At 60.8% G+C, this 14019-nt stretch overlaps 1 protein-coding gene across 2 annotated transcripts in view; it reads left to right on the plus strand.

Moving 5' to 3' along the window:
* The window catches only part of NFATC1 (nuclear factor of activated T cells 1), a 92033-nt gene that overhangs the window by 24116 nt on the left and 53898 nt on the right, over window positions 1-14019 (plus strand). For both annotated transcript variants that reach the window (XM_006913740.2, XM_015590831.2), the window contains exons 4-6: window positions 8784-8986; window positions 10599-10771; window positions 11964-12104. In XM_006913740.2, the coding sequence (XP_006913802.2) occupies window positions 8784-8986; window positions 10599-10771; window positions 11964-12104 (517 nt within the window). The remainder of the gene's footprint in view (window positions 1-8783; window positions 8987-10598; window positions 10772-11963; window positions 12105-14019) is intronic.

Here is a 14019-nt window from a genome sequence, read left to right on the forward strand (position 1 = left end):
GTCGGGGTGTCGGGGGGCGTGGGGATGGCACCTCTATGCTCTCAGTAGGGCTGGCAGGACAGATGGGACAGGACTGAGCAGCCGGCATTTACATCCTGGCTCTCCCCACTGAGCATCCAGCTCACCCGACCCCGCTCCTGGGCATCCTAGGACGGGGTCTCAGCTCAGGCAGCCTCACCACCCCGAGGCTCTGTTCGCGACCCAGCGACAGGCCAGCACCCCGGTGGGGTGGGGCCGGGCATTCTAGGGGCCAGGGGGTGGCTCACTGCCGCCCAGTGTGGGGCAGCAGGCTGGCGCTGAGGTCCTGGCAGTGGCTGGGGGAGGGGCCGTCGGGCCACCTTCTCTGGAACCAGAGAGTGGAGGGGTCGTCAGCCTGCATGGACACATGAGCAGCCTTGTCTCGTCCGGCCTTTTTGCCAATAAACCTGAGAATCACGTCCCCAAGGAGCACAAGTCCCGTGCCACCACCCTCTTCCATCGCAAACACGGAGGCCCCGGGAGGCTGGAGGCGTCACCCGAGTCCCCATCCATCTTGGTTTTCGTCTGTCTTCCTGGGGCCCATCTGCCCCCGGCCTCTGTGCAAGGCTGAGTTCATTCCTCCTCTTTGTCTGCGTGTGCCCCCATCACTAGTGGTGCCTACAGGAGCATCCAGAGAGTCCTTTTGGGGTGTCCTGTGTCCCTACCCCTGTGAGGCTGTGAGGTGCCACCTGGGGACGTTGCTGGTCTCTGGTCCTGAGGTCAAAGGATTAGGCTCTGTTTACCAGGTCACCAAAATAACTTTCTCGATAGCATCGAGCCCGTCACACAGCAGGCCGGGTCTGTGTGAATAATTAATAGGTCGCTGAAACATGAAGCAAAGCAAACGCTTAGTCAATTCCTAAACAGCATTTTAGGTCTATAATTTGTTTTCTGGTCAGTTATGACTGAGCAGAGCAACCTCATTTGGCTGATGAAGAAACTGAGTCTTCAGCTGGACTCAGGGACCACTCTGGCCCAGGCACTGGGGGCCGGGAGGCCGGGCTGGCCCGGGGCGGGTCCCGGCCTCGGGCAGGAGGGCAGGGCAGCTTGTGCCCGGCGTGGTTCCAAAAGAGTCTGTTTAATCAGGACGCTTGGCGTTGAGCTTAACTCTGCCCCGCAGTCCACGCAGACATTTGAGAGCTGAACGTGCGGAGACAGCTCATCTTTACAGACGGTAACATCGGGGTTCGCAGTCGAGCTGTTACGCTTCTGCGCTCCGTGGGGCATGCAGGGGCCGGTCGCGTGCTGTCTCGCGAGGAGCAGGCCCAGGGGATGTCTGGGTGCCGCAGGCAGACGGGGACTCTGTCGTTTATCCAGTGTCCACAGCATATTTTCTTTTACGCAAAGCGTCATTTCACTTTCTCTTATTTATTCGTTATAGTCAGGCATCTACTTCTACACCCGAGACAGGACTTTCGACCTGGAAAGCCAGGTTTTCACAAAAGCCAGAGAAACAGACGTTGCTGGAACACATTGTTATTTGGTGGCCCAACCAGGAGCCGAGTGTCCAAGAATCTCAGACACAGCAGCTCTGCGGTGGGGATTAAAGCACAGGCCTGGCCCCAAACCAGACCCCCCCACCCCCACGCTACCGACCTGCATGAGCCCCAGATGAAGTTTTCACGGGCGGCCTCGGCAGCCGGACACCTGCCCTCTGCGCTTGCGCAGCATCCAGGCGGGTGGTCGACCACTTCCCTGGCCGCCGAGGCCGCGAGCCTGGGGATTTCGTGTGGTGTAGACGCCATCACGCCCTCCGCACCTGCTGCCCGTCAGGCTCGCTGCTTTTCTGTGGGTCCCGCCGATGCCAGTGGAACCCCCAAAAGTGCAGTGGCCGCTTGCTCAGCACCCCCTGAAATGAGTCGTCAGCTTTTCTGAGGAGTGAGGAGTTGCCAACTATTGTCCTCTGTCCGGCACAGCCCAAGAGCCCTGTGGGGGAGCCGGACACTGCCCAGTACTGCTCAGGCATCTCGGGGCGGGCCACAGTGCCCGGGCGATTTTGCTGGCCGACTGTGACAGTGGTCATCACCGTCATAAGACAGGACAATGGGCCACTGAGGGGCGACCGTCATCCAGATGCCCCTGGTTTTCATCCTTTGTCTTCTGTGTATTTTCGGAGACTGCTCTATTTGAGAGAGAAGGCTCTGGGTGGGGGGGACATCACCTCCGGGATTGCTGTCAGGGAACTGTCTCCGAGTGGCCCTGCCCAGGCCCACCTGTGGGCTGGGGCACCACGAACACTTGTGTACCTGCTCCGGGGCCGGGTGGGCCTGGTCTCCCATGGGGGCTGGCCACTGGCCCACCTGTCCCCCACGAGAACACTGGGCTCTTGTCTGTTTGCCCAGCACTTTGCTCTGCATCAGCATAGATGGCCAGCTTGGCCCTGCCGTGGGTTCGGCCGTGCCGAGGCGGGACACACAATCGCTCCTTGACAGGCCGTGTGGGCGGCCATCCCTCCAGCATCATGCAGTGCCAGGGAGGGTGACCAGATGGCAAGCCGATGTCCCCTTGTGTGGAGTCAAGCATCTGGCCGGCATGGCCCGCGTGCCCACACAGGGAATCCTTGTGCGGTGTCCGGGCCCAATACCTTCTTCTGCTTTGTGCCAAGGCCCTGCCCTCGGCCACCCCGTGGGTCACTGATGGCAAACACCCAGGGCCAGCTTGGCCTCCACAGGGCTCACCGCTGTCCACCCCCTGTACACTCGGGCTGGGGCCCACCAGTCCCTCAGCTCGCAGCTAGTTCAGTCAGGTTGACTGGTCTCACGGCCAGGCCTCCAAGGCTGTCTGAGGACCAAGTTCGGGAGTACGGTGATGACCCCTGACCCTGGTGGAGGGAGCAGGCAGAGGTGACGTGGACGTACTTTGCCTTCTGCTCCTGCCAGTGCCTGCCTAGGCCACGTGGCGTACGCCCTCCGCCCGCTGTGGTCACTCGTTTCGAAGGCCCTCATATGAGCTGGGCGGGCGGTGGGTGGGATGACCTCTGTGACAGGGTGCCACCTCGGGCTGGGTTCCGGGGGCCTCTCCCCTGCAGCGGAGTCCCGCAAGCTTGTGGGAGCTCTCAACGCATCCCCAAGGCCTCTGGCGTGCCTGCTGGCCTGTGGGGAGTGAGGTGGCTCCAGCCGGGCTGGTGCTGGTGTAGGACAGACACCAGTGCACGCCTCGCCTGCCTCGTCGTGTGGTGGAGCTTTCCGGGACACCGCTCACGTGTGTCAGAGGTTTGCAGTTCGCTCCAGGGCCGGTCCCTCCCAGCTGCGTTTTCTGCTGTAGTTTGTTCGACCTTCCCTGGATACGTGAGAGTTTAAGACTTCACTTCGTTTCTAGGTTATTTTTTCCTCAGCTTGTTTTTAATTAGAAACGCTAAGATTTCCGTGCAAACACTGACCCACAGCCGATGTGGCTTTCTTTTCTTTGGACGCTGCTGTGTCCAGCTGTGTGACCCTCCCACCCTCCGCCGTGCCCCGTGCTGTCCTCGAGTACTAGCTCCTTGGACTATGTCTTTGGGTCCGCCGTGCCCTGCTCTGAGTGGTCCGCCGAGGGTGGGAGAGCCCGTGCCCTTGGCCGCTCCTGGGAGAGGGGGCGTGGCCTCCTCTCAGGAGGGTGTGGCCTGCATGGAGGGGCGTGGCCTCCCTGAGGGGTGTGGTCCCGGAAGGGGCGTGCCCTCTCCGGAGGGCGTGGCGTCCAGGAGGGCGTGGCCTCTCCGGAGGCGCGGGCGCGGGCTCTCTGTCCTCCCAGCGGTGCTCAGACGCGCCCCTGCCGCTGACAGGGCCCGGCCAGCGCTCCTTCCGGCCGGTGCTCTGCGTCCCTCGCTCGAACAGGGGTCCCTTGGGAAAGCTCGAGGCGAAGGCATGCGGGGAGGGCGAGGAAGCATGGCCCGCTCGGACCAAGCGCTCTCCCTGGCGCGGGGGTGCGGTCACTCATTCACAGACGTGCGCTGCTCGTGCCCGTGTCTCCCCGGGTCCCTCGACTGGTGGCCGGTGACAGACTGGGGCACACTCACGCCCCACCGCACTTTTACCTGATTGTGTGAGCTTGTTGATCCGTCGTCCTGGCTCTGTCACCCCGGTGTGCCCGGCCGTCCGCCGCACCTTGGAAGGAGGGACCCCCGCCGCCCGCGGGGTGAGGTGAGCCCAGCGGCCAGGACAAGGTGGCCTGGGAGTGGGGGGGCCTCAGGAGCCGCTGTGCGGGCAGAGCGGGCGCGGCACGGGCTCCGGGGACGCCGCTGTCCGCGTTTCCGTCACGAAGCGGGGAAGACGCCGTCAGCAGGGCCTGAGGACAAGCAGAGCCCAGGACTCTGCCGCCTGAGGGCGCCGCGGCCGGCCCCGGGCGCCAGGGGGCGGTGTGGGGCGGGGCGGTCCGACGGGACGGAGACGGGGCCTCGCGGGGGCACACCCGCTGGTGACACTGCAGACTGCAGGCGCGAGTGCCACTGCAGGCGTGGGCGGGGCGCTCCTTCTCACAGCCCTGTTGCTGGCAGGCTGAGTGGACTAGGTGCGGGTTTGGAGACTGGCCGGAAGGCGTTTGCGTCCGGGCGAGTCTGCGCGCTTTGCTTTGCACCCCTGGTCTGTCATTAGTCACATAACGTCGCCACAACCGGGATTCTCAGACTTAGAGTGACGCTTATGGTGCGAACTCACTGTTGCCATTGGGTCGTTGCACACACACGCATGCAGCATGCACACACGTGTACACACAACGCAGCCTCATGAGGAAGTCGGTGCCGAGTGTCTTTCATCTGGTGGCTTGAGCCTGAGCTGCCATGACCCACGGAGGCCACAGCCCCTGCACACTCGCCCTGTGGACACCGCACTCAGGCCAGGTAAGGCTCTGCCAGTGCTGTCCCCAGCAGGTGCCCAGGAGGCTGGCTGGGAGGGGCCGGGCAGCGAGGCCGAGCGGAGAGGAAGGCGCAGGCGCAGTGGGCCCTCTCACGTGCGTGCGCAGCCGGTTCCGGGGTTTTTCTGTGGCTTCTGCTCCATTTTGATGCTGCTGTTTTATCTTTCATCTCTAGTTTTTCCGCTCTCCTTAACGAGGGGCAAATCCGTGTTTTGACGACTCCGTGTTGTCAGCTTGTGGTCTGATGGTCACATGTCATGCGTGGTATGACAGCTGACCAGCAGGCCTCTCCCCCACACAGACGCTTGCCCCACATGTGGTCATTGTCGCCTCTGCCACTCTCCCAAACTGGGTGACAGCGTCAAGCAGAGACTGTGCTGTTTTCCTTTTCGTCGTTTGGGGGAGAACATGGAGGAGGAGCCATCTCTGGCCCTCATTCACCTGGGACCTGTCCCCTGACCACCGCCGGCTGTGCAGCCTTCACCATGAGGGCCGGGCCTCCCAGCAGCTGCAGCGAGGATTAGGGGACTGGGCGTGTGAGGCGACAATGTCATTCAACACAAACAGCCTCTTAAGTTAATCCAGTGCAGGGAAAATTTGGGTAAAAAAAGGAAACCGCTTTGTGAACTGGAGTTTTCCTCCCTGCATAGTTAGTTCCTCCGGGCAGTGTGCAAAGGCGCAAATTTTACATCTGCGTGAAATGCACAATTTCCCTTTAAACCGACACTGTGAGGAGTTCCTTCCTTAATTGTTGTGCAAAGCAGCTCAAAATGGCTAGTTGAAAAGCAGCTAACTCCCCGCCAATTAGCTGCTGCTTTGTTCATAGCCGCTGCCTCCCCCCGGGTGAGTGTGCGTGTGTGCGTGTGTGTGTGTGTGTATGCGTGTGTGCGCGCGTGGATGTCAGCACTGAATACACTTGGCTGGGCTGCTCCCCTCGCCTGCCATCTTGTCGTGTGAGCGCTGAGGTAAGCACAGGAGCTAAAAATGTTTTTAGGTGGGAAAGTCAGTAGCTCCTGTGCCTCGAAATGGAAACAATGCATTTGTTTAGCAAGGAGAGGTCATCGTTATGACAGGTAATTTTATAAATATTGTTTTGACAGACACTATAATGTGCCAGAGGCAGAAAACCATACAGTGGAACACGTGAAGTATTTAAATTACTTTTCTTAAAATGAACTTAATGTTTTAAATAATAGATGTTTACCTCCCAGGTTAAACCTTAAGTATTCCCGTTTTCACCGAAATGGCATGTTTTTAAAAAGATGAAGTTATACCCAGAATCCGTTGCATTCTACATACCATCAGTTAAGTGCCACAGCTAAGTCCCGGGGGAATTTTAAATTGTCATTTTCAAATCCTCTGGCCCTAGACGGAGCTGCCTCCTGACACTGTGGAACATGCCGTAGCCCCTAAAAAGGAGGTTTCGGTTAAAAACTCATTTATATGTGTTTGCATTAAATTTCACAACTGAAACACCGAGTGACAAACTTTGTCTCTTAATCGATCTCTGGCTTTATTTTCACATTTCGTGTTTTAAAAACGTAGGTTTGCGCCTAGTAGGGAGTTACTTTTCCTAGTAAGTTCGTTAATCGGCCAGAGACTGGCATCCTGCTCCCAGCACGGACCGGGCCTCGGTCTCTGTCCGGACTGGTCCTGTTTGTGTGGAGACGTCCAAGTGTTTGTGAGAGAGAAAGATGTTCTGTCCACACAGGACAGACACATCCCTCCTGCACAGGAGGCGTCTGCGGGAGGTGTTGGGTGCCGGGCTGGCTCCTGGCAGGTTCTCTGTCAAGACCTTGGCCTTTACATGCACCACAGACCAGGAGCATGGCAAGGGGATGGAGCAGGCACGGGAGAGATGCCCCACACCCATGCCAACCACCAGCCATCCCTCAGCCCTGCTGTCCCCAGGTCGCCATGCAGGCCTGAGACGAGCTCCCTCTGCGAGCATAAGCCTCACACTCGCCCATAGTCCAAGGTACTGGGGACCAGAGCACCGGGACAAAAGCTCTGCTACTTTAATGTGGAAGATTCACCTGAAAGATGCTCATACTGCGTCACAGATAAAAAGAGTTAAACTAGACACCTGACTCTCTCCACCAAAGCAGCTCCTGAGGGTGCAGGGGGCTATGAGTGTGTGTGCGTGAGTGTGCATGTGTGCATGCTGTGTGTGCAGGTGCATGAGTCTGCACGGGTGTATGTGTGTGAGTGCGTAGGTGTGCATGTGTGCATGTGTGCATGCTGAGCATGCGGGGGTGTGTGGGTACATGAATGTGCACGGGTGTATGTGTGTGAGTGTGGCTGTGGACAGACCAGTGAACATCTATGCTGTAGGGCAGGTTCTCTGTAGCTTCTGCTTGTCCCCCCTCCTCTCTGTCCCCTGAGAGCCCTGTGTGGTGACAGGGCAGTGATCTGCTGACCTGGGGGCTCCTAGTTGTCCGCTGGCCACACGGCCTGGACAGGTGGTCTTGGCTTCGCTGTGCATTTGGAAGTGTGGATAACATTGTCACGTGACTATCACTAAGCTTCAAGAGCACAGTTTGGCTCCTCAGAATCTCACATGTCACAGTTACCTGCTGTCAAAGCTGCTAAAGTCAGTCGAGCAAGAAGACTGAGTCCAGGTGTCTGAGTCCAGGTGTGGGGAGGAGTGGGGCAGCACTCGCTGAGCCTCCGTGGTGGGCACTGCGAGCCCTTTGCCGGGTGGTCCCAGGACCCTCCCCGAGCTGTTCCCAGCGGTGTTTGCCCCTTGGAAGTGGTGTCCCCATGGGGATCCAGACTATCCTGTTAAAGGTAAAAACAGACCGCGGTAAGGAGGACCTGTCGCCGAGGGAGGCCCCGCTGCGTGACGCAGAGAAGGGTCCAGACAGGTTGGGGCGTGCCTGGGGCCCACTGCCCACCCCCTGGCTCCGGCTCTCAGCCCACGGGTGGCGGTCTGCAGTGCCAGGCAGCATGGCCTGGGACACAGGGGCAGGGGCAGGGCTGTGGCGTACATGGCCAGTGTGCAGGCTTGTGTTGTGTGACACTGGTCACCGACGGCCACAGACCTAACTCCCAGGAGCTTTCTGCAGCAGGTCTGGGGCGCAAGCCAGTGGGCACCCAGGTGGCATTTAGCTACCATCGGCCTTTGAAGTGAGCGGCCCAAGCCAGGCAGAAAGGGCCGGTTGTGTTCCCGTGCCCGTTAGTGGGTCAGGACTGTACTGGATGAGGGGCCCAGGCCCTGTCCTGTTGGGTGCACAGAACCTACTGGGGGTGGGGGCGGTTCGGCAGACGGCGTGGTCTCAGTGTTGTGCCAGCTTTCTGACGGGGCCACCAGCTACACGCCAGCCACACAGTGCACACTCACCCAGGTGGATGCAGAGGGTGGGGTTGAAGACAGGCAGCCACCGGCTGGGAGAGACTGCTCTGCCACCAGGGATCAGGGCTCCCCCCTCTGCTGTCTCAGGGGGCTCGACCTGCAGAGCACGGCCATGAGTTTCATCGCCGCCGTCGTCCTGGATGCTGGTCACGATGGTGGGCCTGGCAGTGTAGCTAGTGTGCGTGCTTGTGCGAGTGTGTGTGTGCTCCTAAGCATGCATGCACACAGGTGCAAGTCATTACACATGTATATACATATGTGTGTGGTGTGTGCTCCTGTGCACGTGTGCACACGTGTGCAAGTTGGTACATATGTATGTGCACACATGTGCAAGTGTGTGTGTGCGATCGTGGGCAGCAGGAGTGTGCGAAGCTGACCGGTCCCCCAGAGCTGCAGGCCGTCGTGGAACGGGCCTTTTGCAGGCAGCTCCTTTGATTGTGCTGCGGGGAAACAGAAGGGCGGGGAGGGGGCTAACACTTAGCACCTGTCGCGACTGTGCCTTTTGAATTGATCTCTGCTCATGAAACTGTAATTGATCGCGAGCGTCTGCACAGGGTGCTGAGTGGGTTTGTTCTCCCGCCAGCTCCACGGCTACGTGGAGAACGAGCCGCTGACGCTGCAGCTGTTCATCGGGACGGCGGACGACCGCCTGCTGAGGCCACACGCCTTCTACCAGGTGCACCGCATCACGGGGAAGACCGTGTCCACCACCAGCCACGAGGCCATCCTCTCCAACACCAAGGTCCTGGAAATCCCGCTTCTGCCGGAAAACAACATGCGTGCCATGTAAGCCACCGCCGGCCCCGCGGCCTCGGGGCGCCCGGGCTGGGGCTGCGGCCGCGCGTTCTCCCCATTCATAGTTGCCCCCACGTCCCCGCAGCGCAGCCGCCCGGGGGCCTCGGCTTAACGCATAAATCACCCTCACAGGTGTTTACGGCAGCAGGGTGGGCGTCTTCTTTGTGGGGCTTCAGCCACTGAGCACGTTGCCGTGCAAACGCGCAGTCCCATAGCTGGCAGGACCTCCCCAGGCCAGCGTCCAGCTCCCAAGCACGACACCGGGAGTGTCGAACACGACGGTGCGAGTTAGGGGAGCAGTTAAAACACACACATCAGACGATGGACGGGAACAGTGTGGCTGGGAGGTATTGTTCCTGAGCCTGGGACGGGGCAGATGTGACCAGCCCTGAAGTGCACCCTTGGCCCGACTCGCTGGTCTAGGGGTGAGCTCATTAATGAGCTGAATCTTCTCACATGTGAGCAGGGCCGGTGTCCATGGCGTCACTGAGTCCTGCTGATAGAGGACTGTCACGTGCCCTGCACTCCACTCCTGAGCTGTAGGCACAGCAGAGAAAGAGAACAGGGTTGTCCAGAGGATTTACGTCCTGCTAGGGCCCTCGGGGAAGAGACACAGAGAATGACATGGTCCGCTGTTCAGAGCGCTCAGTGGCACTGGTGGTCAGTGCAGTGTCTCTGGGGAGGACTCAGCCTGCGGGGAGCTCAGTGTGCAGGCAGGGCCACCGTGGAGGTTGGTGGGGCAGACGTGTGCAGGTCCTGGGCAACAGGGCATTCGGGGTACAGGGTCGGGAGGAGCCAGGGTGCTGTGTCCTGGGGAGGGAGAGATAGGGGGCCACACTGCAGGATTCCGGGTGGGTATTGCAAGTTCATGATTGTTGAACCCTCTAAGTTGAAAACAGAGAGAAAACTTTGTCTCCCTGTTGGCTTTTCATGGGTTTGGGGGAATTCGTGTGGCTCTGAGTTCTTTCTCTTAAGAGCTGTGGTCACAGCCCCCGAGGACCAGGAGTCAGGTGATTGAAGAGGACCCGGTGCCTTCACAGCAGAAGCTTTGGCTCTGGCACAAGAGCATCCCAGATGCACCAGCTGACCTGGGGTGGGGACGTCACGGCAGCGAGCCCAGGGGAAGGTCCTGGGCTCCAGCCAACGGCGTCCCCGGGGACTGTTCTGCTGGCGTCTAGCGCTGCATGAAACAATTAAGTTAAATGAAGTTAAGCAAAACCATACGACACTGGAGAAAATTTGGGATCTTAGCTGAGTGATGGGGCTGTGCCAGAACCCGAAATAAACGGGGTGTTTCAGGTGGCCCCATGCAGTGGGAACTCCAAGGGGGAGCAGCGGGCCCGGCTCTGTCCCTGCTGCCCGTGGGGGAGACCAGAGTGACGGTGACAGCCTGGGCCACAGGGAGCAGGGCGAAGCTGGCAGCAGTAGCGGGGAGGCCGTCTGCCCCTGCTGCAGCCCCGCCGCCCTTCACCGGCTGCCAGCTGGTTTGTACCGGGCCTCACGGCGGGGCTGGGTGGCTCCCACTGTCACTAGGCTGAGCGGCCGCCGAGGCTGCAGAGCCCCTCCGCCCACAGCTGGTCACATGTGTGCTGTCTGCCTGCAGCATCGACTGTGCCGGGGTCCTCAAGCTGCGGAACTCCGACATCGAGCTGCGCAAGGGCGAGACCGACATCGGCCGGAAAAACACCCGCGTGCGGCTCGTCTTCCGCGTCCACATCCCGCAGCCTGACGGCCGCACGCTGTCGCTGCAGGTCGCCTCGAACCCCATCGAGTGCTGTGAGTGGCCCCCCGACCAGGGCCAGCCGCCCGCATGCGGGAGCGTTCCCTTCCCAGGGTCGCCCTTCCTTCCTGCTTGTCTGTGTGTGTCGCCTGCGGGCTGTGCTTCCCCGTCACACACGCGTCACTGTGCAGTCACGAGCACAGCGCCCCTTCCTCCGGGCACAGCGGCTTGGCTGTGGGCCCTGAGCCCGGGCACGTCTGGGGAAAGTAAAAAGGAAAGTGAGTCTGTCCCCAAACACAGACATCCTCAGGGACCACGGATGGATGACGTCACAGTCAATCCCCTCCTGTCTCAGAAAGCTTGAGAAAGTGGCACGGGCATTGCAGTCCGTGGGGTGGAACACGCCACGTGTGACCCCCTTGCCTGGCGCCCGCTCTCGCCAGCAGCCTTCCTGTGTGATCCAGATGCTCTGGCCTCAGGCCTGACCGCTCTGCTCCTGCAGGGGCTCGGTGGCCGCCGCCTGGGGTCCGCTTCCTCTTGTGATGACTTTGCTCATTTTTGTTAGCAAATTGAGCCACTGGGGAAGCTCAGTGTGGCTTGTCATTCCCTGGATCCTCAGGGAGGGGTGAGATTGGGGTTCTCTGGGAGGAAGCACGGTGAGCCTGGCTGCGGCCACCGGCCATATGGCAAGGCTCCACACCGTCCTCCTTCCTCGCCTCTGAAGGCATGGGCTCACTCAGGAAACACCTTTGGCCCTATCTTATGGGGAGGGCCTTGGTTTGGGTCCTTCGCTTCTGACTTCTGCCAGGGGCTACCCCGTCCACGCCCCTAGCCCCTTGCCTGCGATGGTGCTGGTCCTGCTTTGCTGTCCCCTCTGTCTCCCCGCTCTTGCTGGCCCCCCACGTTGTCTCGCAGATAACCTGCCACAGCCGGCGGGGCTGCAGACCGCTCGCTCACCTTTCTGGGTGTGGCTCCTCTGTGAGATTGGGAGTCCAACCCTCGCTGGGGGGGCTGCGTGAGAACCCTGGGCGTGTGGCCACCGCCACCGTCTGCTTCTGGCAGAAACTGCCCGTCCTGCTTCTCAGGACAGCATGGCCTCGCCCAGCATTGGGTGAAGTGTGTGGCTGTGCTTTGTTGTTTGCGGCGATGCTGGGTCGTGCACCTGGTCACCAGAGGAGCCCCTGAGAGGCGTGAGGGAGGAGAGGCGGCCCTGGTAGCTCGCTCACCCCCGCTTTTGGCCCCTCGCAGCCCAGCGGTCGGCACAGGAGCTGCCCCTCGTGGAGAAGCAGAGCACAGCCAGCTGCCCTGTTGTCGGCGGGAGGAGGATGGTCCTGTCCGGCCACAACTTCCTGCAGGACTCCAAGGTCATTTTCGTGGAGAAGGCGCCAGGTACCTGCACCAGTGCGGTTTCTGCTGCTTGGGGTGCTGGTGGGGGTTGGTCCCTGGGGGCTCCGTGCCATGCCATGGGTCACTGTGTGGCGGGGCTGGCAGCAGCCGTGGGGGTGCGTCCAGCGGCGAGCACCTGAGTCTTGAGGACCGGCCCCTACACGCTGCCCGTCAGTGTTCAGGGGCTGCTATCCGGCCTGACTGAGTGGGTGCCACCAATGTAGACGAGCTCACTCCTTCCTCAGAAGCACAGACTGCCCGAGGCTGGTGTCCAGGTGCAGGGCGGCCATAGGAGCTGGGGGACCCACACATAGTCCAGGAACCTTTCCAGCCCCCTGTCATACTCTGGCCCCCCAGCCGTGGTGGTGCTCTGCGACTGGTGGCCTCGTGGGCCCCCGCCATTCTGTGCGTGGGTGTGGACCTCATTCGTGCCAGCGAGTGTAGACCTCATCCGTGTCAGTGAGTGTAGACCTCTGTGCCAGCAAGTGTAGACCTCATTGTGCCAGCGAATATAGACCTCTGTGTCGGCGAGTGTAGACCTCATCTGTGTTGGTGAGGTGGTCGGGTTGATGGCCTGCCTGTTTTTTTGTTTCCCAACTGAAATTTTTTGAGAGCGCGGGGCGGGACTCACTGATCGCTGGAAGCCGCAGGGCGTTCAGCTTCCATAATGGGCCTTGATTTCGTGTGGTTTGCAGGAGGGTCAAGTGCTTCAGTCAGAATGGGCTTAAAAGTCTTTCCGTCGCACGTGGCCTGCCTGTGTAATCACACGCGTAATTGGGAGCGGGTCTGAAATTGCGGGGAGCGCAGAGGGAGGATTCGCGTTGCCGGAACGCCCTGCGCGAGGGCCTTCATTTTGAAGTAATTTGCCCTTTTGAGTTTTGAACGTGTGCGCGTGCACGTTGGGGGAGGAATCAGACACGGGCTCTGCTTGCCGTACGGTGAGACCGACCAGAGCCGGTCACCAAAGAGGGTCCCTGCACCTTTCCTCAGCGTCCCCCTGACGGTCACCCTCCCCGCCCCAGGACTGGGCCGAGCATCTCCTGGAGGCTCCCGGCCCGTCGTGGGCGCCACATGGAGACCAGCGCCCGCCCACAGTGCGGGGAGCTTGGTTAAGGAACGCCCAGCTGCCGTCCTCGCCCAAGGCCTCCCTGGCCCGCAGGCGGGCTGAGCGCCAAACTGTCCCTCTGAGTCCCGGGGGGGCCGTCCTCACCCCGCCATCTCCTGCAGCAGCTCTGCATCTGGTGTGCAGAAGATGAGACACAGACAAGTAGGCGGTGACTAGACATGACATAAACACGTCCTGCACCGGTGACAGTGAGATGCAAACATGGCAGTTACACATCTGACGCCGCTGGTAGTTCCTCGTTTGTGCTCAAACAGGCGTTCGGGTGTTCACACGTGTGCGTGTGTGTCGTGTTTCGGAGGGGCGTGCCGGCCACACCCTTTCTGCCCTGACGCGGGTTCTTGGCAGAGGCGTTCATGCCCCCTGGTGCATCGTGGCGTGTGCCACAGCAAACGCGGCTTTCCCCAGGGGTTTCGGGAGAAGCAGTAGTCAGGTTAGGTAACCAGTGCGGCTGGCCTCGGGCCTCCAGGGAGGCCGCCGATCTGCTCTTGAGCTCTGTCGCAAGTGCTGTACAGTGGCGCCGGGCTGCTGGCTGCGGGACTTGCTGGCCGGCTGTTGGAACCTCACGAGGGCCCCCAGCTACTGATGGAGTGGCTGCTGTGAGCAGTGCCCCGGGCTGCGCCCTCTCCCTCAGGGCCCAGGCTGCCGGCTCGGGCAGGAACCTCTCAGCCGGTCTAGGCCTGCGGCTCGTGGACGCTCAGCTTCTCCAGGGCTTCAGGGAGCGGTTCCTCCTGCCGTGTAGGGCTGGCCGTGGCCCGTGATCCTCTGAGGGAGGGTGCGCCCCTCATGGTGACA

This window comes from Pteropus alecto, unplaced genomic scaffold (assembly GCF_000325575.1).
Source record: "Pteropus alecto unplaced genomic scaffold, ASM32557v1 scaffold14, whole genome shotgun sequence".
In the NCBI taxonomy this organism is placed as follows: Eukaryota; Metazoa; Chordata; class Mammalia; order Chiroptera; family Pteropodidae; genus Pteropus; species Pteropus alecto.